The sequence below is a fragment of the Pelophylax lessonae genome (assembly GCF_965119305.1).
Source record: "Pelophylax lessonae genome assembly, chromosome: 3".
NCBI classification, from domain to species: Eukaryota; Metazoa; Chordata; class Amphibia; order Anura; family Ranidae; genus Pelophylax; species Pelophylax lessonae.
The window spans coordinates 32,583,297-32,608,021 of record NC_138770.1 but is presented as its reverse complement, the minus strand read 5'-3'; the positions used below and the strand labels follow the sequence as shown (position 1 = coordinate 32,608,021).

General features: G+C 43.3%; 2 protein-coding genes and 1 pseudogene across 3 annotated transcripts in view; 2 read left to right on the top strand and 1 right to left on the bottom strand.

Annotated features, from left to right (window-relative positions):
* The window catches only part of LOC309550274 (uncharacterized protein), a gene marked incomplete at both ends in the record, with an annotated part of 1,476,097 nt that overhangs the window by 691,272 nt on the left and 760,100 nt on the right, over positions 1-24,725 (top strand).
* LOC309549916 (uncharacterized protein) overlaps positions 1-24,725 on the bottom strand; it is a gene marked incomplete at its 3' end in the record, with an annotated part of 179,893 nt that overhangs the window by 64,665 nt on the left and 90,503 nt on the right. Inside the window, exons 3-5 of the mRNA XM_082250405.1 lie at positions 5,468-5,675; positions 5,273-5,370; positions 4,987-5,193 (exon numbers count right to left, since the gene is read on the bottom strand). Of these exons, the coding sequence (XP_082106531.1) occupies positions 4,987-5,193; positions 5,273-5,370; positions 5,468-5,675 (513 nt within the window). The remainder of the gene's footprint in view (positions 1-4,986; positions 5,194-5,272; positions 5,371-5,467; positions 5,676-24,725) is intronic.
* The window catches only part of LOC309549919, a 44,215-nt pseudogene continuing 32,697 nt past the window's right edge, over positions 13,208-24,725 (top strand). Inside the window, exons 1-2 of the transcript in view lie at positions 13,208-13,221; positions 16,971-17,785. The product of the transcript in view is annotated as an uncharacterized misc_RNA (transcript). The remainder of the gene's footprint in view (positions 13,222-16,970; positions 17,786-24,725) is intronic.

Here is a 24,725-nt window from a genome sequence, read left to right as displayed (position 1 = left end):
TGCCCAGGGGTCTGCCCAGGAAGGGGACCACTCCGGAGTTTATAGTCAGTGGACGGGTGTCAGCTAGTACAGAGAAAGGGGGTACTGGGGGAGTACCCTGAAGAGAAACACAAATAGGAACACTTTCCTCAGCTTCATTCAAGTGGAAGGAGGAAGTAGCGGCCTTGCCGCATTCTCAAGCTAGAAGTCCTCTGAATTGTGAATAGTTCAACAGTTGGAGTATCCCACTCATCCCTTCTCCTATCCCAATATGAAATAAAACCACAAAAACAACTACCCCTAGACTGATCATTGACTGAGTCAAGAACATAAAATGTTAGATTTCTGCAAGCAGTTGCTACAGGTAACCCAAGGGAATCTTTAAAGTGTGAAAATTCAGCAGTCCTCTAGGGGGCATTGCAACACCTTATATACCTTTCATTTATTCAAGAAGGCTGCCGGGCTGGGGGGCGTGGCATCCGAGGCGTCTCTTGGCTCTTTCTTACCACAACCCCACATAGGCACACGCTCATTCATCCGGCTCCTTGCTGGTGAGCGTCTTAGCATTTATTTTGCCATCTCTTAGTAACTTGAGGCCTCTCTCTGTGGGATTTCCCCTTCTCTTTCACTCTCTCATATTCTTTGCTTGCCTGACTTTCCTTTCTTCCTCTCTCATACCATCTTTGCCTCCCCTCTTTTTATCTCTATTCTCTTCATAACCCCCCCCCCCGCCCCCTACTACTTACCCTCCCCTCTTTTGGGGGAGATTTTAATATCCCTCTGATTCCTTCGGAGGATACATCTCTGGGATCCTCCTCTGTCCCCCCCTGGCGTTCGCAAACGTATTGCAAAGTCCCTCCATAGTGCACACTTGATAGATGTGTGGCGCCTGATGCATCCCGGAGAACGAGACTATTCTTTCTATTCCTCCTCACCAACTATACTCCCGTATAGACTATTTCTTGAGGCCGCATTGTAAGTTACACGCGACTCTTTAATAAGCTCTATTACATGGTACGACCATGCCCCGGTTATACTTTCTTACGCAGTAACAGACTTTCGATGGTCCAGAACCCGGATGTGGAGACTAAATGAAAGCCTACTTCAAGATGAGACTGTTTTGACAGATGTAGAGAATTAGATCATTTCTTTCAGACTAACTCCATTGCAGATACTGACCCCGGAATCATTTGGGAGGCACACAAGGCAGTGATTCGTGGGGTGTTCATAAAGCATGGCTCCTGGATCAAAAAACAGCATACAGCACAACTAGACTCCTTACTCCAAGCTTTGCATGCGTTGGGAGTCTCATCACAAACACGCTCTGTCACTCTCCTCAGAGGTAGAGGTAGAGGTAGAACTCTATGTAGGTAATTAATGACCATTTACTTTACAAAGCTAAGGCAGCCATGCAAATTTGTTGTAAAATTTCATATGAGTCGGGAAATAAGGGTGGCAGACTATTGGCTAGATCCCTCCAAGAAGAAACCTATTATCTCCCGCACAGGTCAAAAAGCCACGTTACTTAGACATATCACACAAGAATTTAAATCCTTCTATGCCTCGCTCTATAACTTACAAACCCCAACCCCCAACAGACCCATACAGAGGAATACTTGCTCTCTTTCTGGATGCCCTGGTTGTCCCAACACTGACAGTAAATCCCTAGAGGATCCCATCACCTTGGCTGAACTAAAACAGGCCATAGGTGGTTCCAAAGTGGGGAAGGCCCCGAGACCGGATGGGTTTACCATGCAATATTATAAAACACTCTTGCCGTCACTTGGACAGTTTATGGTTGACATGTTTAATACATGGGGCTCTGGGATATATATCCCCAAGGAGACTTTACAAGCTCACATTTCAGTCATCCTTAATGAGGGAAGAGATTTCACCTCCTGTAGTAGCTACCGACCCATTTCCTTGCTAAATGTCGATCTTAAACTGTTCACCAAAATCCTAGCAACTAGGATACAACAACATCTGATGCAACTGATCCATTTGGATCAAGTTGGATTTGTGCCTACATGTGAGGCACGGGATAACACAACCATAGTCCTCAACCTCCTACATGTAGCCACCAAGACCCACACACCCTGTGTCCTCCTAAGCACAGACATCGAGAAGGCCTTTGATTGAGTATATCGGCCTTTTATGTTTGCAGTACTTCGACATGTGCGCATCGGCAACACCATGCTAAATTGGATCTCACAGATCTATTCTGCCCCTGCCGCCCAGGTTAAGGCAAACGATATCTTATTGGACTACTTCACAATTAGGAATGGGACAAGACAGGGGTGCCCTCTGTTACCCTTACACTTCACATTATCACTAGGATCCTTTTTATGTAGAATACGCCTCCACCCGGATATCTCAGGCATGACTGTTGGGGTGACCCAGCAGAAAATATCAGCGTATCCAGACGACATGTTATTTTCCCTAATAAATCCCATAATTTCTCTACCAAATCTTCCTCACGAGTTTGAGGCATGTGGCACTCTGTCCAATCTAAATATCAACTTTACTTAATCTGAAGCTATGGGAGTATGCTTATCAAACCCCCTCCTCCACCAACTGCGACTGAATTTTAGGCTAAAATGGATGAACTCAGCACTGAAATACCTGGGCACTCTCATACCACCCAAATTTTCACCCATCTTCACGCTCAACTTTCTCCCCTCCTAAACAAAGTCCACATTCTATAAGATAAATCAAATTTTGGCCTCCATTCATGGTTTGGAAAATGCAACATTATTAAAATCTGCATACTCCCTAAGTTCCTATACCTCTTTCACGCACTTCCGATATTCATCCCTTCACAATACTTTAAACAAGATGACACCCTACTAGTGGATTTTATCTGGGCACATAAGCGACCTAGGCTATGTAGGAGACTACTCTTGCTTCCTAAACGACCAGGTGGACTGGCAGTGCAAGTATTGTCAGGCTACACAATTGGGGAGACTCAGACTGGTGTCGTCATGGTGAAGCGAAGCTTTGGTCCAGACTAGAACAGGCCCAATGCGACATACCCCCCCATAGAGCTCCATCGTGCCACCATTCACTACCAGATTCCATAAGATGCCATCTCCTCATAGGTCACACGATAAGAACCTGCTCTAAATTATTCACACAACTTTCACTTTCCCCCGACACACTCGCCACTGACACCCATACTGGGGAATCCCCAGTTTACCCCCGGCTACCAACATTCCGGACCTTGATGGAGTCAGGCTATTTCCAAGCCTCCCATTTTTCAACTTCATCTAGTTGGCCTGCACTCAAAGACCTCATGGACTTCTCGGGACCTTACTGTCTAGATTTCTGGAGGGCATTGCAACTCCATAATTTCTTAAACTCATTGCCACCTCCCAGTGAACGCAACACACAACTTACACCCTTCAAAGAACATTGCTCTCAAGACAGAATACTAACACAGGTATTATCCATGACCTATGCATTACTGATCACACCCCAGGGGACTTACCAACCCCCATTCTTAGCTAAGAGGGAATGAGCTTTAGACTGTAACTTTAATCCAGACCAACAAAAATCACATCATTCCGTTTACATTTACATCATCCATCTGCACGTAAATACAACAAACCAACTTCAAACTCCTAACAAGGTGGTACCACACGCCGTCAAGGTTGAGCAGATTCTTCCCCACACTCACTGATCAGTGCTGGAGATGCCAGGAAGGGCCGGGGGACACTCCTACATGTTTTTTGGTCGTGTCCTAAACTAGCGGAGTTCTAGAAGACAGTATGTGAAATGTCTCAGAGGTTTATAAACCGACCGCTCCCCAATGACCCTGCTCTCTTCCTTCTCCATGCTTCTAACATCCCGGCCCAGACCTATAAAAATTCTGTCATTTGTCACCTTCTAAATGCTGCTAAAATGTGCATCCCTCTTAAATGGAAAAACCCACAGGTCCTGACTGTTGGCATGTGGCTCAAAGAAATAAATAGAATGGAAAACCTTGTTCTCTCGACACGTCCCCAACACGAACGATATACCAAAACCTGGGGTCAATGGAATATATTTGTCCTCTCTGATGAAGGCTGCTCTTTAATTATTGTAGAACACCTCTTATTCTACGACCGATGTAGATCTCAAACGTATTGTAATGCACTGTCTCAGCATATGTTCTATAAGGAATGTTACTGTTTATTATGCCTGGAAGTTGTCTTTTATATAAATAAAATAATTGAAAAAAAAAATAGATCTGACATGGATCAATGATACAACAAGTAATAATGCTATTGAAATGATGACAATTTTATTGTTTGGAATATAACGTTAGAATGAGAACTGGAGATGGATCTTTCATGTGGTGTACGTTATCTTCTCCTCGATTGTTGGGAAAATTACGTTATATTGAGGAATGGAGATGGACCTTTCATGTGGTGTACAGTATCTCCTCCTTATTTGTTTGGAACATGACATTAGACCCAGGCACGGGGCAGAAGACCCAAAACTCATAACCTAGGTGTCTATATCATGCACATTTTTTTTGCCAGCCGAATCCCAGAATCCCCATAAATCCAGTCTAGAGACATAAATTGTGTCTGCAGCACAGAGAAGGAAGATTATCCGAGAGAAATACAGGAATACAGGATGGGGAACACAGCTCAGGAAAGTGACCAGGGTATTACAGGCTAATATCACCCAGTCCCCGCCCTACTCTGGACCAATCAGTGAGCAGTATGGGTGGAGGAATGTATTTAGTGTTAATGAATCACCTGTGCTGATCTCTGTAGGAGTGTCCTCCTCTATAAATGTCCCCGTTATTCCAGCCTCCTCCATAGACTGCTGATCATCCCTCACATACCTCTCTTCTTCTTCTGCTTTAACCTCAAATTCTATATCGATTGGATCTCCACTCTAAACCAAGAAAATGAAAGAATATCATCTGTAAAATATAAGCTTTATTATCGTGACATCACATAAAAATCCACACATTGTCTCCATGAGTCTGTGTTTTATAATCTCTGTCTCACCAACCTTGCAACATTGAGGGATGGTGTGACCTTCCTGTGTGGAATCCCGGGAATACAGAGGACGGGGACATCTCTCTGGTGGGTTCCTGGTATTAGGTGGCTCCATCATATCCTTGTGTCCTTCTGGAAACTCCTCCATCACTCCATACTCCTCATCCTCCTCTTTATACTCTTCTTTAACATCAATATTATCATCCCCAAGGTTTCCACTCTTAATAAATAATAAAACATTTCTTGTAACAAATATACTGTATATAAATTAGAACTACCAATAATTGTCACTCATCTACCTGATGATGGTGAGGGATGGTGTGACCTTCCTGTGTGGAATCCCGGGAATACAGAGGACGGGGACATCTCTCTGGTGGGTTCCCATTACTGGATCCATCTGTAGGAAACACACACTGACTGAATACATTGTTTCTATGTGTTTATCAGATGATGGGGGATCTAGGTGGATCCTCCGTACTGCTCTCTCCTCTTACCCGGTGATGTGAGGGGCGGCTGATTCTCCATCATGACGTCCTTGTAGAGATCCTTGTGTCCTTCTAAATACTCCCACTCCTCCATGGAGAAATAGACAGTGACATCCTGACACCTTATAGGAACCTGACACACAATGATACAGTCACCATCCAGACACATCCCTTGTCTGTTACTGGATAATGTCCCAGAATTCCCAGCACCGCTCACCTCTCCTCCGTGATCTCTCTGGTGACTTCTAGAATCTTCTTTGTATTTCTCTATTCTATCAGGGAGGGAGGTGGAGGCAATGTAATGGTCATGTGATCTCCAGACTTCACAGGAGGAAAACTCTAGATCTGAACACAAATAGTAAAATCAAATAAAATTCCCAGAATCCTCCTCACCTCACCATTCAGGTTTCCATTTGATTAAAGCCCCACCTCAGACTGAGGTATAATTTACCCCCACAGGACCCCCACACTACGCAGAGTAAAAGTTTGTTGCAGGCATTCTGACATCATTACATACAACGCAGGACCAACAGACCCACTTTGCTAGTGAGGATGCCAAGGGACCGCCCATATCCTAAGAGCATGAGAAAAAAAAGCCACATGGAGGGAAATTGGACGGGGGGGGGGGGGGTCAGAGTAATATCATCGGACATATAGACTCTGGATGGATGGACATTTGGATGGGAATATTTGAGGGGCCCTCTATAGGAGGCTCCTGTACAAACCAAATCATTGCTCCCGGGTGCCTGCCACTTCTCCTAAACTGAAGAGTGAACTTTGACCTTTATCATACAGAGATCTGTCAGGAAAGTGTGAAAGTAATCTCTCATGTGAGCAGGTGACGTGTGGAGGAACGGAGTGTAAATAGCAGACAATTTTCTCCAGAGCTTCTAATGGTGGGGATGGATTTTGCTGCGTACTGGTGCCAAGTTTCCACCCCCCAGGGTCACTGCAGGGGTGGAGAAAAGCTGTGTAAGAGGATATGGAGGAGAGATGAGGAGGAGATCCAGGAATCAGGATAAAGGTCAGGACAAGCAACAGACGAGCGCATCCAAGAGATGAAGCCGGGGTCACTACACAGAAAATCAATCCAAGGAAACAACAGGCAGGACGAGGAATAGCAAGAAGGAGCTCAGAGACAAATGAGAATATTGCTCAGCCAATGGGAGATTATCTCAGCATGACTTACATAATGAAGGAGATGAGGGGGAGGGGAGGAAGTCACTTAAGGTGACCATAGATACAGGGAAATTCAGCTGGTTCAGCAGGGATCGGTCACATTTCCATCCATGTGTGGTCACTGCCGGATAAAAGTCACTCCATCAGCGACTGCAGCCAATAGCTTCATCACTGATCTGTGTATTCTGAGAGCGGAGGAGCGCCCCCCATTGTCAGAATACAATAGTGCAGTGGGGAGGATTCCCCCATCCCCCTCCAATGTGTGGATGGGGGAATTGCCTGTTTTTTTCCTCTTAGTCCGTTGGCTGAACGATAAACTGAACCATGTATGGTCAGCTTTATGTAGCAAGATATAGGAATCATTAACTGATCTCCCTGAAGGGGTTAATCTATGTATTACCTCCTCTGCCCCCAGATCCTGCTTTGTCTTCTCTCTACGTCTACTAAATGGAACGTCCTGCCTGTACTTGACATCACTTCCTGTCTTTACCTGACATCACTTCCTGTCTGTATTCCATAGAGACTTCCTGTCTGGGTAGAAGTGAGATCACCACCTTGTGGAGCTCAGAGGAACTGCAGCCCTGAGAACCGTCTGGTAGTGTGAACACGGCCTTGTGCTGTGTGTGTATGTACTGTATATCCTTCCCCTTTCTCTCCTCCCTGAGTGTGTATGAAGAGGCGGAGCTCCTGCTGGAACAGCGGTCGGAGGAGGAAGCCGAGTCTAGGAGGGAGACTGACAGAAAGCGCAACAGACTTGCAGGAGTGAGCGAGGAGGATCCAGTTCCTTTGCCATCGGAGGTGAGGAGAGTGTGAAGGATGTTTGTGACTCTGGTAGCTGAAAAGCTGGGAGTCATATTGCTCTGGTGAGTGGGGAAGCACTAAGGGGGCGCCCTCACCATCACGTGTGTAAGAGGTGGAAGAAGGCGTGGCTACACTACAGCTGGCACAGTTTGCAGCACGGAGCACTTTCACACCTTATCAACTTTTCATTCATTTGTGGACATTTATTTTGAGCAACGGAATTTAATTGAAGTAGATGCAAAGTGGAAGCAGTGGACTTGCAGAGAACACTATATTGAGCACACAATATTGTATGTTTACATGAATTTGCACAGATTTTCACTTTATTTATTATAGCAACAAATATTATAAGATTAATGAAATAGGTGCACAGTGGAAGCGGTGGATCTGCAGGGAACAGCATCTTGAGCACAAAGCACTTTATGTTGTATATGAATTTGCACATGGATCAGTTGACAACATTTATTGATCAACACCATAAGATAAATGAAGTAGGTGTAAAGCGGAAGCAGTAGATCTGCAGAGAATATTATTTTGAGCCCCTAGCACTTTATATATGAATGTATCCACATATTTTAGTGTATTTGTGATAATTTATGTGCACACACAATAGGACAGCGCTGTGACACATAATGCTCTTCTAGTTGATAAAGGGAATACTTACCTTTGTTACAGCAGCAGTCCGGTAGAAGTTATTTTTGTAGGTATTTGAGTTGTTACATATAGCGTGGGTTTTTTCCATTTATATTGGTGACATAATTGCCCAAATCTGGGGATCAGGAGCCATTTCCACCCTTTACTCTCGGCTGGGGTTCTTTGTATCCATATAACAGATGTTCTACATGACTAAATCTGCAATCAACTATACTGCAAAATCAAAGGTGCCAAAATGTCTCCCCCCGAGCAGTAATATATTTCTATCCCCCTTGGTGGGAGTGGAGAGGACCCATCTATAAGGATATACAGTACATACACACACACAGCACAAGGCCGTGTTCACACTACCAGAAGTTTCTCAGGACTACAGTTTCTCTGAGCTCCACAAGGTGGTCACCTCACATCTGCCTATACAGGAAGTCTCTATGGAAGACAGGAAGTGATGTCAGATACAGACAGGAAGTTCTGGGTGAGAGGTGACTCGGGAGGAAGGAGAGAGAAGACGTTGCTGGAAGTGGCAACAGAGGCGGTAATAAGATCTTATTTTCTATTTACACCCAGTAATCCCCCCCCCCCCTCATGTCCGTTCTCTTCCTCCATAGTCACTGTGACGTCTTTTATCTCCAGCAGATGATGATACACACATATATAGTGTGGAAATGTAGAATAATCCGTATATTACAATGAGGGAATTTATGGTCTGTACCACGAGGGGAGTTATTGGTGTCAGTAAATGCCGGTTCCAGACATTGTATGTGGGGGGAATGAAATGATAAAGGTTGGGATTAGGGAAGATTTCTGTAAGATTTTACACGGGAATGATCAGCGCCCCCTCCAGAGACACTATGATGAGTCTCACAATAGGAGTCTGAAAGGGACTGGATTTTGGGGGGATGGGATGGTGATCAATTGAGGGGCAATTTTGAGGATTGAGGGGCAATTTTATCAAAAAGATGTCCAGATGGGAATCAAAATAGATTTTTCAGCTGGACCAACAGTTACCACACTAAAAACAAGTACAACATATCAATATCAGATATAAACATATGAGAGATAGTCCATATATAAAGTCTTCATTTACACCGAGGGCTGCTCTGATGACAAGTAAGAAGAACCTTGAAGGCAGCTGCAAAAGGAACACAGGCACCACTCGAAGTGTAATAAGAAGGTTTAATATGAATAAATATCTCATACACCAGAATACTCACAAACGAGCATATGTAAAAAGCATGTGGTATAAATCATAGTTGTCCGTCTGTCCGGTAGAGCAGATCAGGATGAGATTTTTATTCATATTAAACCTTCTTATTACACTTAGAGTGGTGCCTGTGTTCCTTTTACATACAGTAGTAACCCTACTTATTCACCAGAAAATTAGTTACATTTAGTAAAATCACACACAGCCAGTTTTTGACAAGTCCTTTATTCAACCCCCTTCCCGTCCAAAAAAAATAAAATGTCTTCCTGAAGTAGATCCAACCTCAATCACGAAAATGCGGAAAATCCGCCCCAAACTAAAAAAAAACCTGACTCACACTGACACTTGAAGGAAATCATTGGGTGACCCGGCCCTTTTATGACACCATCGACAAGCATGCCACAGTCAAGAGGGCTTAGAATGGATTGGGGACCCCATGCTGTTTTTTTTCCTAATTTTTAAATGCTGGCAATTCTTTTGTTTATAATTTTCTCTCAGTGGGGAATCCCGCTGACAGCAGACGATTCATAGTTGTTAAAAACATGGCAGCCACCCAATCATTAACAACCTTGACAGTTATTGGTTGTTAAGGACGCCGATGGCTGCCCACTCATTAACAACAAGTGCTTTACTGCTTGTTAAGGACGCTGGCTACCACCAGAGTTAAAGTACCACAAGCTGTAACTACTAAAATACTTCGTCACCTAATAAAATAGCTCATGCTGTATTTTAGTTGCATTTTTTTAGTGAATTGCAAAAAAAAGTGAAAAACGCTAAGCAGTATTTTATACCGCTTAGTGAAATGAGCCCAATGTCTGGTATATAATCAGTTCAGACAGTGAAAAAGTCTCATACATGTGGTATCGCCATACTCAGGAGTATCAGAATGTGTTTTGGGGTGTAATTCTCAGTATGCCCATGCTGTGTGTAAGAAATATCTCATATACAGTGCCTTGCGAAAGTATTCGGCCCCCTTGAACTTTGCGACCTTTTGCCACATTTCAGGCTTCAAACATAGAGATATAAAACTGTAATTTTTTGTGAAGAATCAACAACAAGTGGGACACAATCATGAAGTGGAACGAAATTTATTGGATATTTCAAACTTTGTTAACAAATAAAAAACTGAAAAATTGGCCGTGCAAAATTATTCAGCCCCTTTACTTTCAGTGCAGCAAACTCTCTCCAGAAGTTCAGTGAGGATCTTGAATGATCCAATGTGGAACTAAATGACTAATGATGATAAATAGAATCCACCTGTGTGTAATAAAGTCTCCGTATAAATGCACCTGCACTGTGATAGTTTCAGAGGTCTGTTTAAAGCACAGAGAGCATCATGAAGAACAAGGAACACACCAGGCAGGTCCGAGATACTGTTGTGGAGAAGTTTAAACCCGGATTTGGATACAAAAAGATTTCCCAAGCTTTAAACATCCCAAGGAGCTCTGTGCAAGCGATAATATTGAAATGGAAGGAGTATCAGACCACTGCAAATCTACGAAGACCTGGCCGTCCCTCTAAACTTTCAGCTCATACAAGGAGAAGACTGATCAGAGATGCAGCCAAGAGGCCCATGATCACTCTGGATGAATTGCAGAGATCTACAGCTGAGGGGGGAGACTCTGTCCATAGGACAACAATCAGTCGTATACTGCACAAATCTGGTCTTTATGGAAGAGTGGCAAGAAGAAAGCCATTTCTTAAAGATATCCATAAAAAGGGTTGTTTAAAGTTTTCCACAAGCCACCTGGGAGACACCAAACATGTGGAAGAAGGTGCTCTGGTCAGATATAACCAAAATCAAACTTTTTGGCAACAAGGCAAAACGTTATGTTTGGCCTAAAAGCAACACAGCTCATCACCCTGAACACACTATCCCCACTGTCAAACATGGTGGTGGAAGCATCATGGTTTGGGCCTGCTTTTCTTCAGCAGGGACAGGGAAGATGGTTAAAATTGATGGGAAGATGGATGGAGCCAAATACAGGACCATTCTGGAAGAAAACCTGATGGAGTCTGCAAAAGACCTGAGACTGGGACGGAGATTTGTCTTCCAACAAGACAATGATCCAAAACATAAAGCAAAATCTACAATGGAATGGTTCACAAATAAACATATCCAGGTGTTAGAATGGCCAAGTCAAAGTCCAGACCTGAATCCAATCGAGAATCTGTGGAAAGAACTGAAAACTGCTGTTCACAAACGCTCTCCATCCAACCTCACTGAGCTCAAGCTGTTTTGCAAGGAGGAATGGGCAAAAATGTCAGTCCCTTGATGTGCAAAACTGATAGAGACATACCCCAAGCGACTTACAGCTGTAATCGCAGCAAAAGGTGGCGCTACAAAGTATTAAATTAAGGGGGCTGAATAATTTTGCACGCCCAATTTTTCAGTTTTTTATTTGTTAAAAAAGTTTGAAATATCCAATAAATTTTGTTCCACTTCATGATTGTGCCCCACTTGTTGTTGATTCTTCACAAAAAATTACAGTTTTATATCTTTATGTTTGAAGCCTGAAATGTGGCAAACGGTCGCAAAGTTCAAGGGGGCCGAATACTTTCGCAAGGCACTGTAACTGACAAGTTTGTGTAAAAAAAAAATACATTTTCATTTTCTTTTCTGCATTTTCAAAAACCTTCTGGCAAAAAAATTAAATTTTTTAAAAACTCACTATGCCTTTCAGAAAATATCTGGGGGTGTTTACTTTCCAAAGTGAGGTCATTTTGTTGGTGTTTCCATTGTCCTGATGCTCCAGGGCCTCAAAAATATGATAGGTAGTCAGGAAATTCAATAGATAAATTGTGCTCCTTGAATGCCCAAAGGTGCTCCTTGGATTTTGGGACCCTGTATGCATCTAGGTATATATGTGGTGCCTTCATATTTGGGAGGCATAGCAGAATGTGTTTCAGGGTGTAATTCTAAGTATGCCTATGCTGTGTGTGAGAAATAACGTGTTAAATAGAAACCTTTTGAAATAATAAATAATTTCTTCATTTTAAAAAAAAAAATTGTGACAAAAACATTACAGCTTCAAAAAACTCATCATACCTCATGTTAAATAACTTGGACTGTCTACTTTCAAAAAAGGGGTAATTTTCGGAGGTATTTGTACTGTTCTGGCATTTTACTTTCCAGAATCAACATTTTCTATGGGACACTATACTGCAAAATACTCCCACAAATGCGGGCCATTGATTGCAACCAAGATTTGTTAATTGCACACAAAAAAGTATTTATCCTAACATATTCATTCAAGACCATGTTACAAAAATGAATACACCCCAATGAAAGTCTTAAGAGCAAAGCTAAATTGTACACAATAAAATCATAATTAAGAAGAATTCACCTATAGGTGAGTGTAATTGTATATTAAACAGGTGTCCAGCAGACAGTTGATTATAAAAGGGCGTTACTTACAAAGAAAACCCCTCCCATTTCATGGTGTCAGCAATGGCACCACATGGAAGAGAAATGTCAGAAATCATTTCTTTACACAAGAAAGGTAAAGGCTACAAGAAGATCATCAAAGCTTTACTTATCAGTCAGAATTATGTAGCAAAAGCGATACAAAAATGGAACTGCAACCATCTCACAGAGACGTCCAGGCCGCCCACGGAAGTTATCACCTCCAAAGGAGCGTCTTCTGATGAGTAGGGTTGGAGAAAATGGCCATGCAAGCTCATTGCAGTTAGATAAAGAAGTAGAAACCAAACTGGGGTGATTGTTTCCCATGACACAATACGGCATACTCTGCAGAGGAATGGCATGAATGGGTGTCGGCCATGAAGGAAGCATGGGCTTTAGGCCACCTTAAAATTTTCCAGGGTGAAAAATAAGAAGACTACCGGGACTGTGTACTCTGGAGTGATGAGACCAAGATAAATGTTTTTGGAACTGATGGCTTCAAAACTGTATGGCGTTCCAAAGGTGAGGAGTAAAAGAAAAATGCATGGTGTCTAGAGTGAAACATGGTGGTGGCAGTGTCCTTCTGTGAGGCTGCATGAGTCGGGAGCTGCATTTCATTAATAGTGTCACGAACATGAATTCATAGATGTACTGCTCTCTATTGAAAGAGAAAATGCTACCATCACTCCGTGCCCTTGGTTGTCACACACTTTTCCAACACGACAATGATCCAAAACACACATCTAAGGTCACTGTTACATTTCTGAAGAAGAACCGGGTGAAAGTGATTCAGTGGCCAAGTAAGTCTCCTGATCTGAACCCAATCGGGGAACACCTATGGGGAATTCAAGAGAGACGAACATCACTCTCCATCCAGCATCCAGGCTCTAAAACAGGTCGTTCTTGAAGAATGGAAAAAGATTGATGTTGAAATATGTCGCCATTCATTCCATGCCTAGAAGACTTGGTGCTGTCCTTACAAATCATGGAGGTCATACAAAATACTAGATGGAGGAGTTTTTGTTGTGGGGTGTGTTCATTTTTGAATCAACTAATTTGAGCAAAACTAAATATATTGTGTAATCTAAGTTCTATTATTACTTTCATGTAATGAGCCAAACAAATGTTCTATAGAACTCAGTTTTATCACAATGTTGGAAATTGTTCTTGTGTTCATTGAGATATTGACTCAAAAAGGGTGTACTCATTTATGCCGAGCACTGTATATCCCATGGTTTGTGGACTCTAATTTTCCTACAGACTAAATATAAATGGATTTGGGTTATTTTTATCTAAGAAGTGGAGCAGAATACAGTTTTTCCCTAAATTTATGAAGAAGATTTTTTATTTGCAACATTTTATAACAGACAAATTTTTTTTTTTTTTAATTAAAAAACGATACAAATTACATTTGGGTACAGTGTTGCATGACTAAGTAACTGTCATTTGAGAGCGCTGAAAGCTGAAAATTGGTCTGGGCAGGAAGGGGGTAAAAGTGTCCAGTATTGAGGTGGTTAAATGTACAGCAATCCTCCTATTACCCCCCCCCCCCCCCACATCTCCACACATCTACATCCTACATCCTATTATTGTGTGACTGATCCCATCCAAATAATTCTTACATTTCCCAAAGTTATCCGTCTACAAGGAGACCTGTATAGATCAAATGATGGCACCAATGAAGATGGAGGAGGACCGGAGTCACATCACTGAGAAGATACTAAACCTCACCCTGGAGATCATCTACCTGCTGACTGGAGAGGTGAGGAGGATTCGGGGAGGTCACATGACATCACTCTTATCTCTATTAATAAAACACAGACCTGACCGGAGAGGTAAGGAGGATTCTGGGATTCTAACATAATATTCCTATTGGTTCCTTAATACAGAGATTTCCTCTTCTGAGGTCAGGTGATCATATGACCATCACAGTGCCTCAATGTGACTCCCTAAAACCTGAGAGACACAACATGGAGAAGATTCTAGAAGTCACCAAGAAGATGATGGAGCTGCTGACAGGGGAGGTGAGCGGTGCTGGGAATTCTGGGACATTATCCAGTAACAGACAAGGGATGTGTCTAGAACATGGGACTCATGGAGGCAGTAAGTGGATTTTTTTTTTTACAATATCTGATATCACAAGATTAACCCTTTTCATAAATGATCTTTTGTATAATTTTCTTGGTTTAGGGTGGAGATCCAATCGATATAGAATTTGAGGTTAAAGCAGAAGAAGAAGAGAGGTATGTGAGGGATGATCAGCAGTCTATGGAGGAGGATGGAATAACGGGGACATTTATAGAGGAGGACACTCCTACAGAGATCAGCACAGGTGGGTCATTAACACTAAATACATTCCTCCTCCCATACTGCTCACTGATTGGTCCAGAGTAGGGCGGGGACTGGGTGATATCAGCCTGTAATCCCCTGGTCACTTTCCTGAGCTGTGTTCCCCGTCCTGTATTCCTGTATTTCTCTCGGATAATCTTCCTTCTCTGTGCTGCAGACACAATTTATGTCTCTAGACTGGATCTATGGAGATTCTGGGGTTCAGCTGGCAGCAAAATGTTCATTTTCACCATAGACATTACTAGACCTAGGCACCTGGGGTATGTTCTTCGGGTCTTTTGCCCCATGCCCGGGTCTAGTAAGATCTCTGACAGAACAATTCTCCCAGGGTTACTTCTTCTGTTGTCTGTTGGCTGTGCCGGGGGGAAGAATATGTCTGTAAAGTCTCAGACCCAAGTCACTGAGTGCAGTCTCAGGAGATGGGAGGCAGCGGTGTGACAAGTTGCAGAGGTCCCACATGTAAACATTTAGGCTTCCACTGATTATGGGTCTCTTCCCGACAACCCTAGGCTGTGGTTGTCAGGGTCTGCAGGTGGGGGCTTATCGTCACTTGGAGGCTCTACCACCTGACGTCACTAACTGGTGTATGCTGGCCATGTGACCTCAGAAGGGGGCGGTGCCACTGGGTGATGAAGCCATATGACCCCCCCTCTTGCCTTTAAAAGGAATGTCAAAGCAGGCAGATGGAGGGAGGCCTCCCAGGAGGCAAGAATGTTTTTGAATTTTCGGGTCCAGCGAGCATCATGATTGACGATGGATTTACATCGAGGGAAACTATTTATTTTTTTGATTTTTAATAAAGAATGGGTCAAAAACTATCTTTTGTGTTTATTACTTTTTTGACACTATTCTGGTGAATGGGTAGGGGTAGGTATTATGTACCTGATACCCATTTACATGGGGGGGGGGGGGGCAGGATCTGGGGGCCCCTTGTTAAAGGGGTTGTCCAAATTCCGATAAGATAAGCCACCCACCTGCAGACCCTGACAACCACAGCCCAGGGTTGTTGGGAAGAGGCCCTTGTTTCTATTAACATGGGGATAAGGTGCTTTGTTTGGCTCCCATAGACTTTAGTGGGGTTTTCAGTTCGGGTTAGAACATTTCCCCTGTTCGGGAGTTCTGCTGTGAACTAAACAGGGGTGTTTGGCCCATTCCTAGTCCTGACTCTTATATTATATACTGTGTGTTGTACATTACATGGTTCTGATACTGTACAGATATAACTGTTGTATCTTATACTGTATAATAAGTTGTACATTGCATAGGCCTTATTTCTTTTGCTCCTATTTTCTACAAGCTGGACATTTTGGAACCTTAAACAGAAAGTAATAATGAGGGAGGAGTCAAAAACCGAATGATGACTGTCTTCAGGATCAGTCCAGTCTTCATCTTGGTTGTTCTCCCCCATCCTCACTCTCTGACCTCTGGTGGGGCTCAGCCCCACTGGTATTCATGACTAAATCTTGGACTAAATAAGGAAGTGCGGGACATCTTGTGTTGGGAAGATGGCAATGAGTGATAGAGGGGGAGGGGACACTCGTCCTATAATCCCCTCATCACTGTCACTCCTATAAAAGACAATTCTCATTGTTCCCTCACTCTCTGACTAAGGTCCATGAATAAGGAAATGAACTGGTAGGAGATCAGAGGACCCATTTACTAGTTACCTTGAGGGGGGAATTGTAAGATCCTCAGAGACAAAGCTGCCTGATGTGGGCGGAGTCCTGGTTTAGGGGAACCAATCTGCTGATGTCTAGTAATAATCTTTTTATTTCTATTTTAGTAGATGGACGGGAGATGAGGAAAACCTCAGAGGATTGTCTCACTTTGTCTCCAGACTGTAAAGTAGAAGATAAGGACATCACACAGTATAGTCCAGGAGAAAACCCGGCTACCTCAAATGTCCATCCAGCACCACACAGTGTAGATGGACCATCGTATTCCTCTTATCCTGAGGAACCTCTGACTGTGAGGGACGGTGCCGGACCATCGTATTCCGCTTATCCTGAGGAACCTCAGTCTGTGAGGAACAGTGCCGTAATTCCAACAGAGAAGAGGTTTTCCTGTACTGAGTGTGGGAAGGGTTTCCATTTTAAATCTGAACTTAATGTCCATAAAAGATCTCACACGGGTGAGAAGCCGTATTCCTGTCCTGAGTGCGGGAAATGTTTTTCAGTGAACTCCAGTCTTCACAGACATCAGAGGTTTCACACAGGGGAGAAGCCGTATTCCTGTCCTGAGTGCGGGAAATGTTTCTCAGAGAAATCCAGTCTTTATAGACATCAGACATTTCACACTGGGGTAAAGCCGTTTTCCTGTCCTGAATGTGGGAAATGTTTTTCACAAAAGTCTGATCTTTACAAACATCAGAGATTTCACACGGGAGAGAAGCCATATTCCTGTTTTGAGTGCGGGAAATGTTTTTCAGAGACGTCCAGTCTTTATAAACATCAGAGATCTCACACAGGGGAGAAGCCATATTTCTGTACGGAGTGCGGGAAATATTTTTCAGAGACGTCCAGTCTTTACAGACATCAGAGATCTCACACAGGTGAGAAGCCCTTCTCCTGTCCTGAGTGTGGGAAATGTTTTTCATTGAAGTCCTATCTTTACGCACATCAGAGATCTCACACAGGGGAGAAGCCATATTCCTGTCCTGAGTGTGGGAAATGTTTTTCAGATAAGTCCAATCTTTACAGACATCAGAGATATCACACGGTCGAGAAACCACTTTCCTGTCCTAAATGAGGGAATTGTTCCTCACTGAAGTCCTGTCTTCCTGTATATCAGGGATCCCACACAACTCTTAAGGTGTATTAGTGTCTTGAGTGTGGGAAATGTCTTCTGTATGAATGCTGCTGGACATGTGGGGAAGAAGCACACCCTGATATACACCTCAGATATACTCGATAGCTGATCTTCATCATGTAAGAAACACTTCATAAGGAAATCGGAGATCACCAAAGACATGGATGAAGTGTTGTACCGTGTTGGCCAGTAATAGCAGGAGAAAAATAAAAATGGAGTCCTTACCTTTCATTGGCTGAGTACATTTTGTGCGGGAAGATTTCACAAACACTTACAGGTCTGTTTAGCTGAATGAATGTAACCAGTATTTTCCCAGCTGGGATGAATATTGGATATATTTTATTTCATACACTGATTTCCATGGCTCCATCTAGTGTCCATAATGCGGTATTGCGCTATGAGGGACATTCAAGTCAAACCGGGACTTTTCATTTTACAGGTATAGAAAGGGATGGTATCGTGGCGGTACTACATGCAGTAGTAAGTGGTAGGTGTGTCCTATTACTGATGGGTGGGGCACATGTGGTGGGCAGTCCAGGGAGCGTTATTCAGGATGGCAGATAACAGTGTTAGCGCGTGCGTGGAACAGCGTGTGGTGATGGAGGTTCTTGTGAAGGAAGGTGTAAAACCCGCAGATATCTACAGAAGACTTCAAGCACAGTACGGTGATGAGACGCTCATCTGCAGGAAGAGATTTGATTGGTGTAGACGTCGGTCAGTGAGGATCCCGGCCGTGGCGGTTCCCAGCCCCCAGCAGTGATTCCTGTGATCATTCAGCGCATGAAACGCCTGATCCTGGATAACCGACACATAACCTGACGTGACATTGTACAAGAGACCAATCTTTCTGTGGGAATGGGGAACACATTCATCCTAGGCTGTCCTAGGAGGGTTCAGGCGTCCTGACAAATCTTTCCATGACCAAGATTTCCAGGCATTAGTTACCCACTTACCCTCCGGAAGATTTACCCCCCTTCACGACCAGGCCATTTTTTGTGATACGGCACTGTGTTACTTTAACAGACAATTGCGCGGTCATGTGATGCTGTACCCAAATAAAATTGATGTCCTTTTTCCCCACAAATAGAGCTTTCTTTTGGTGGTATTTGATCACCTCTGCGGTTTTTATTTTTTGCGCAAAAGTGTCAAAAATGTCAGTCAGGGGTCCGATCTGTCCGCCGCAATGTCGTAGTCCTGCTAAAAATCTCAGATTGCTGCCATTACTAGTAAAAAAAAAGAAAAACAATAAAAATGACATAAATCTTTCCCGTAGTTAGTAAATGCAACAACTTTTGCGCAAACCAATCAAAATACGCTTATTGCAATTTTTTTTTACCAAAAATATGTAGCAGAAAACAAATTGGCCTAAAGTGTTAAAAATTTTTGATTTTCACTTTTTTTCTTTGACAATTTCATATAAAAAAATGTGAAAAATATTGTTATTTTTTCAAAATTGTCGCTCTTTTTTCGTTTATAGCGCAAAAAAAAATAAAAATAAAAAAATCGCACAGGCTCCACCCAGTAGGTCCACCACACAAAAATAAGCCCCCACCAGGGACATGAATACCCCTCAAATCCGTCCCGGCAAAAGATGAGCAAGGTCACAGGACAAAGATATTAGTCCAGCAAGCAAACAGTAATCAGCAACCTCGTATCTTATTCAGAGAACGGAAAAACAGTTTGGCAAAGTAAAAAACAGTCTTTCAGCAATCACATAATGGTAAGGAAAAGAGCAGCAACATTCAGTACTACACCCCCCCCCCCCCCCCCCAGCTAACCCGGATCAGCACACCGTAGGATCTCTAAAGCCCCGTACACACGTAGCGATTGTCGGCCGTAAATATTCGGCCGCCGAACGATCGGCCGATTGTCGGCTTGTTAGTATGATGCTTCCGACAACCAACAGCAACTTTTCGGCCGAACAGAATCTGGTGTGCAGGCATTAAAATTTTTGTTGGCCAACACCAGAACGGCAGATTGTTCGCCAGTCAGTACAGAATTCGGCCGACAAACAGCCAATTAGCAAGACTGGGCATGCTCAGAAAAGAAAAAAGACAAGGAAAGTTAACCATCACATGACATCACTTCTGCAGTCGGCTGTTGTTGGCCGACAAAATTCATGTGCAGTCTTTTGCAGTTTTCAGCCGACAGGACAGCATGTGTACGGGGCTTAAGGCTGCTCAACGGAGGTTGAGGCCGGGGAATCTATCCATATCTTCCACACCTTATCAAATTTGCGAGGACACCCCCTGCTGAGATACGTAGCCTTGTAACCAGGACCTTCCAAAAGAGGATAGTGGGAGCCAAGGGGCTTTTCCAGTGTAGGAGCAGGGCCTTACGAGCATAGAAAAGAAGCAAACTGACCAGTGTGCGAAGGGCCCTCGCGGGGGCCAAGCCATCCACCAACCCCAAGAGACAGACCTCTACAGAATTAGGAACCGGAATCTTAACCACCTCCGCGATGCAAGCTAACACAGATTGTTAAATGGTGGTAAAATTAGTGATAAGTACATGCAGCTGAGATGATTGGACATGCCTGTGAAGCGGGGGCATTCGCCAAGTGACAGCATTCACAGCTGATTCAAAATAAAATCGCCAATTATCCCAGCTGATCTGAGAGCTTGTCTACTGGGAGCTTGTCTACTGGAAAGTCAATTGTACATATATATATATATATATATATATATTGTGACAGGAAGTCAGGTAAATCTGGGGATGTAGTCACAGAGAGGAGACACATTCCCACCTGGTTTGGAAAGTTCACTAATTACTATAGGGTGTCGGCTGCCAAAGGCAGCAGGAAGGTGTAAAGAAGTTGAAAGGCCTTCAGATGTTCGGAATGAGGAAATGAAGGCCTCTATAATTTGTCCAGAGGAAGTCTATGGATTGCTGCCTCCTGTCGCCGTGTGGGCTGGGAGAGGAGGACAGACAGATGTGTGCCTCCCAACGCTGAGGACGCCTGGGAGAAGGACTGCTGCCTCCTGTCGCCGTGTGGGCTGGGAGAGGAGGACAGACAGATGAGTGCCTCCCGACAAACTGGTGAGCATGGGAGAAGACCCCCTGAAGTGATGTGCGCTAAGGAGGGTAAACAAGTGTGAAGACTACTCGAAGTGAGGTCTTGGATCGTCTCAAGGTGAGAAGAGAAACTATTTCTATGTGGAAAGAAATACATGCACTGCTTGCTATGTGGAGAGACAAGCAAATGAACTGTGTTCAATGTGAAGAGTGTGAAGAGACAAAGGGACATGTTCCATATGAAGAGGAAAAGGGACATGTTAAATTAACTGTTTGCTGTGTGAAGAGATAAAACATGGACTATTGAGAGTCTGCTGTATGACCAGCCAAGTCTGCCCAACAGTAGGTTGGGGACAGACTTCATTAGATAGGTTCCAGTGTGTGAGAAGGTAGCCGGCCACAGTGGCAAGGATTTATTTTGTTTTATTTTATTTTGGCTGTTTTGAGGCTTGCAATTGTGTGAAGTAAATTGCATGAATAAAACAAAGTGTTGTTTGCAACCACTGCTCGGCTATCTCTCTGTTAAAACGCACCCCCAAATGGGTCATCCACGCCTACCACCGAGCTAATCCCTCACAATATATATATATATATATATATATATATATATATATACACAGTGCCTTGCGAAAGTATTCGGCCCCCTTGAACTTTGCGACCTTTTGCCACATTTCAGGCTTCAAACATAAAGATATAAAACTGTAATTTTTTGTGAAGAATCGACAACAAGTGGGACACAATCATGAAGTGGAACGAAATTTATTTGATATTTCAAACTTTGTTAAATAAAAAAACTGAAAAATTGGGCGTGCAAAAGCCCCTTTACTTTCAGTGCAGCAAACTCTCTCCAGAAGTTCAGTGAGGATCTCTGAATGATCCAATGTTGACCTAAATGACTAATGATGATAAATAGAATCCACCTGTGTGTAATCAAGTCTCCGTATAAATGCACCTGCACTGTGATATTCTCAGAGAGCATCGTGAAGAACAAGGAACACACCAGGCAGGTCCGAGATACTGTTGTGGAGAAGTTTAAAGCCGGATTTGGATACAAAAAGATTTCCCAAGCTTTAAACATCCCAAGGAGCACTGTGCAAGCGATAATATTGAAATGGAAGGAGTATCAGACCACTGCAAATCTACGAAGACCTGGCCGTCCCTCTAAACTTTCAGCTCATACAAGAAGACTGATCAGAGATGCAGCCAAGAGACCCATGATCACTCTGGATGAACTGCAGAGATCTACAGCTGAGGTGGGAGACTCTGTCCATAGGACAACAATCAGTCGTATACTGCACAAATCTGGCCTTTATGGAAGAGTGGCAAGAAGAAAGACATTTCTTAAAGATATCCATAAAAAGTGTCATTTAAAGTTTGCCACAAGTCACCTGGGAGACACCAAACATGTGGAAGAAGGAGCTCTGCTCAGATGAAACCAAAATCAAACTTTTTGGCAACAATGCAAAACGTTATGTTTGGCGTAAAAGCAACACAGCTCATCACCCTGAACACACCATCCCCACTGTCAAACATGGTGGTGGCAGCATCATGGTTTGGGCCTGCTTTTCTTCAGCAGGGACAGGGAAGATGGTTAAAATTGATGGGAAGATGGATGGAGCCAAATACAGGACCATTCTGGAAGAAAACCTGATGGAGTCTGCAAAAGACCTGAGACTGGGACGGAGATTTGTCTTCCAACAAGACAATGATCCAAAACATAAAGCAAAATCTACAATGGAATGGTTCACAAATAAACATATCCAGGTGTCCGAATGTCTAAGTCAAAGTCCAGACCTGAATCCAATTGAGAATCTGTGGAAAGAACTGAAAACTGCTGTTCACAAACGCTCTCCATCCAACCTCACTGAGCTCGAGCTGTTTTGCAAGGCGGAATGGGCAAAAATTTCAGTCTCTCGATGTGCAAAACTGATAGAGACATACCCCAAGCGACTTATAGCTGTAATCGCAGCAAAAGGTGGCGCTACAAAGTATTAACTTAAAGGGGCTGAATAATTTTGCACGCCCAATTTTTCAGTTTTTTATTCGTTAAAAAAGTTTGAAATATCCAATAAATTTTGTTCCACTTCATGATTGTGTCCCACTTGTTGTTGATTCTTCACAAAAAATTACAGTTTTATATCTTTATGTTTGAAGCCTGAAATGTGGCAAAAGGTCGCAAAGTTCAAGGGGGCCGAATACTTTCGCAAGGCACTGTATATATATATATATATGTGTGTAGGTCTGTGTCTTGAGGTTCTGTTATTGCTTTATGAAATATGCTGTTGGCACATTTCCATTGTCTTCTTTGGGCTTAAAGATTACGGCTCAAGACAGATTGTTAAATAGCTCAGTGGGCTGAGGCAATACAATATAAGTGTCAGCTCCTGGGTACAATACCTACTTTGCCATGGGCCCCAGGCACAGCTACACTTGTAGCAGACGCTGCAACTTTTGCAACTCCCCCCCCACCTCCTGAGCCCCCACCTCATGTTTGATGTTTTTTTATGTTAGTTTTTTTTTATATTTATGTTTGTCATTACTGTTTGTAATAATTTGAATATTGTTTGTAATAAATATATTTTAAATTAGATTTTTTTTTGGGGGGGGGGGGGGGGTGCTGGGCAAGAAATGTCCCTGGCTTGTTAATGTAGGTCTTTCTACACAGGTGCTTCTCTTACTGCAAACATGTGGTTACATTTCTACTTGCTAAACCCAATCTTCACATAATGAAATCCTATAAGGTGTCCCTTCTTTGTTTGGGCTAACAGGTAAATCCTAGATGCTCCAGATTTAAGGGGCCATAAGCCTAGACAAGAATCTTGCAGGGGAAAGTTTTCTAAAGGTTCAACAAGATGACTTTTCATTGTATTCGCTGTTCCACAAAAACAATGTAAAAAGCTTGCCATGTAAACCTCAATAGGTTAAGACGAACAAACATTTGTAACAATGATATGTGTGGTGTCCAATTGCTATCCAGGATACATGTGCACACATCTCTCCCTATACCAAACTAAATGTAGATGGAGTTCTCTCTCCCTCTCCCTATCTATATATCTAAAGAGACACATTGTAGAGACTCACCACTCGGTTGCTGGAGGTGGGCCGGTGGATGGGATTGATCCTGATGCTGTAGAAACTGTGTGAAGAGAGAGAGAAAAAAGAAGCTTAGCAATGAAATTCCCAAAACATAATGGAGGTTAGGCAGTCATGGAAAACGTCCAACCCCCACTTCTCTCATCTTTATCCCCACCATATCCCCCCTCCCCCTTTTTTCTTTCTCTAAATGTTCACCTATTAAACCCCCCTACTCTTTTACACCTTTCTCTCCCTCTCATCCTCTTCTCTCCCACCTATGTCTCTCTCTCTCCTTCCCCCCTCCCCTGAAAGGGTGCTTTTTGCACCTTTTCAGTGCTAAAGCTGATTGCTACTCTGCAAGCTTTCTGCTTCAGGGGCCCTGATGAGTCATTTGCTGACGAAATGCTGCGTCGGGCGGGACTGGAAGGTGTGACGTCATCGCGCCAAGGATGCAGCGGCCATTTTGTCGGTTGGAAACCGGACTGTACACACACACTGACCCTGCTTTGCATGTTTATGTGAGTTAAACAGCTTTAAAATAAATATTGCCCTTTATTTCATACGTAATACTCTGAGTGTTTTTCTATTCTTGGGGCTTTATGTTAATCCTCCCTGGGGACCGGATCCTGAGCCTGGGAATTTGTGTGACCCTTTCCTGGGAGCCTGCCTGATCCTGGACCATTATCTGGCCTTACTGGGTGCTGAATATGAACTCTGGATGAGCCTATAGTGCAGGGGTCCTCAAACTACGGCCCGCGGGCCGCATCCGGCCCGCCAGG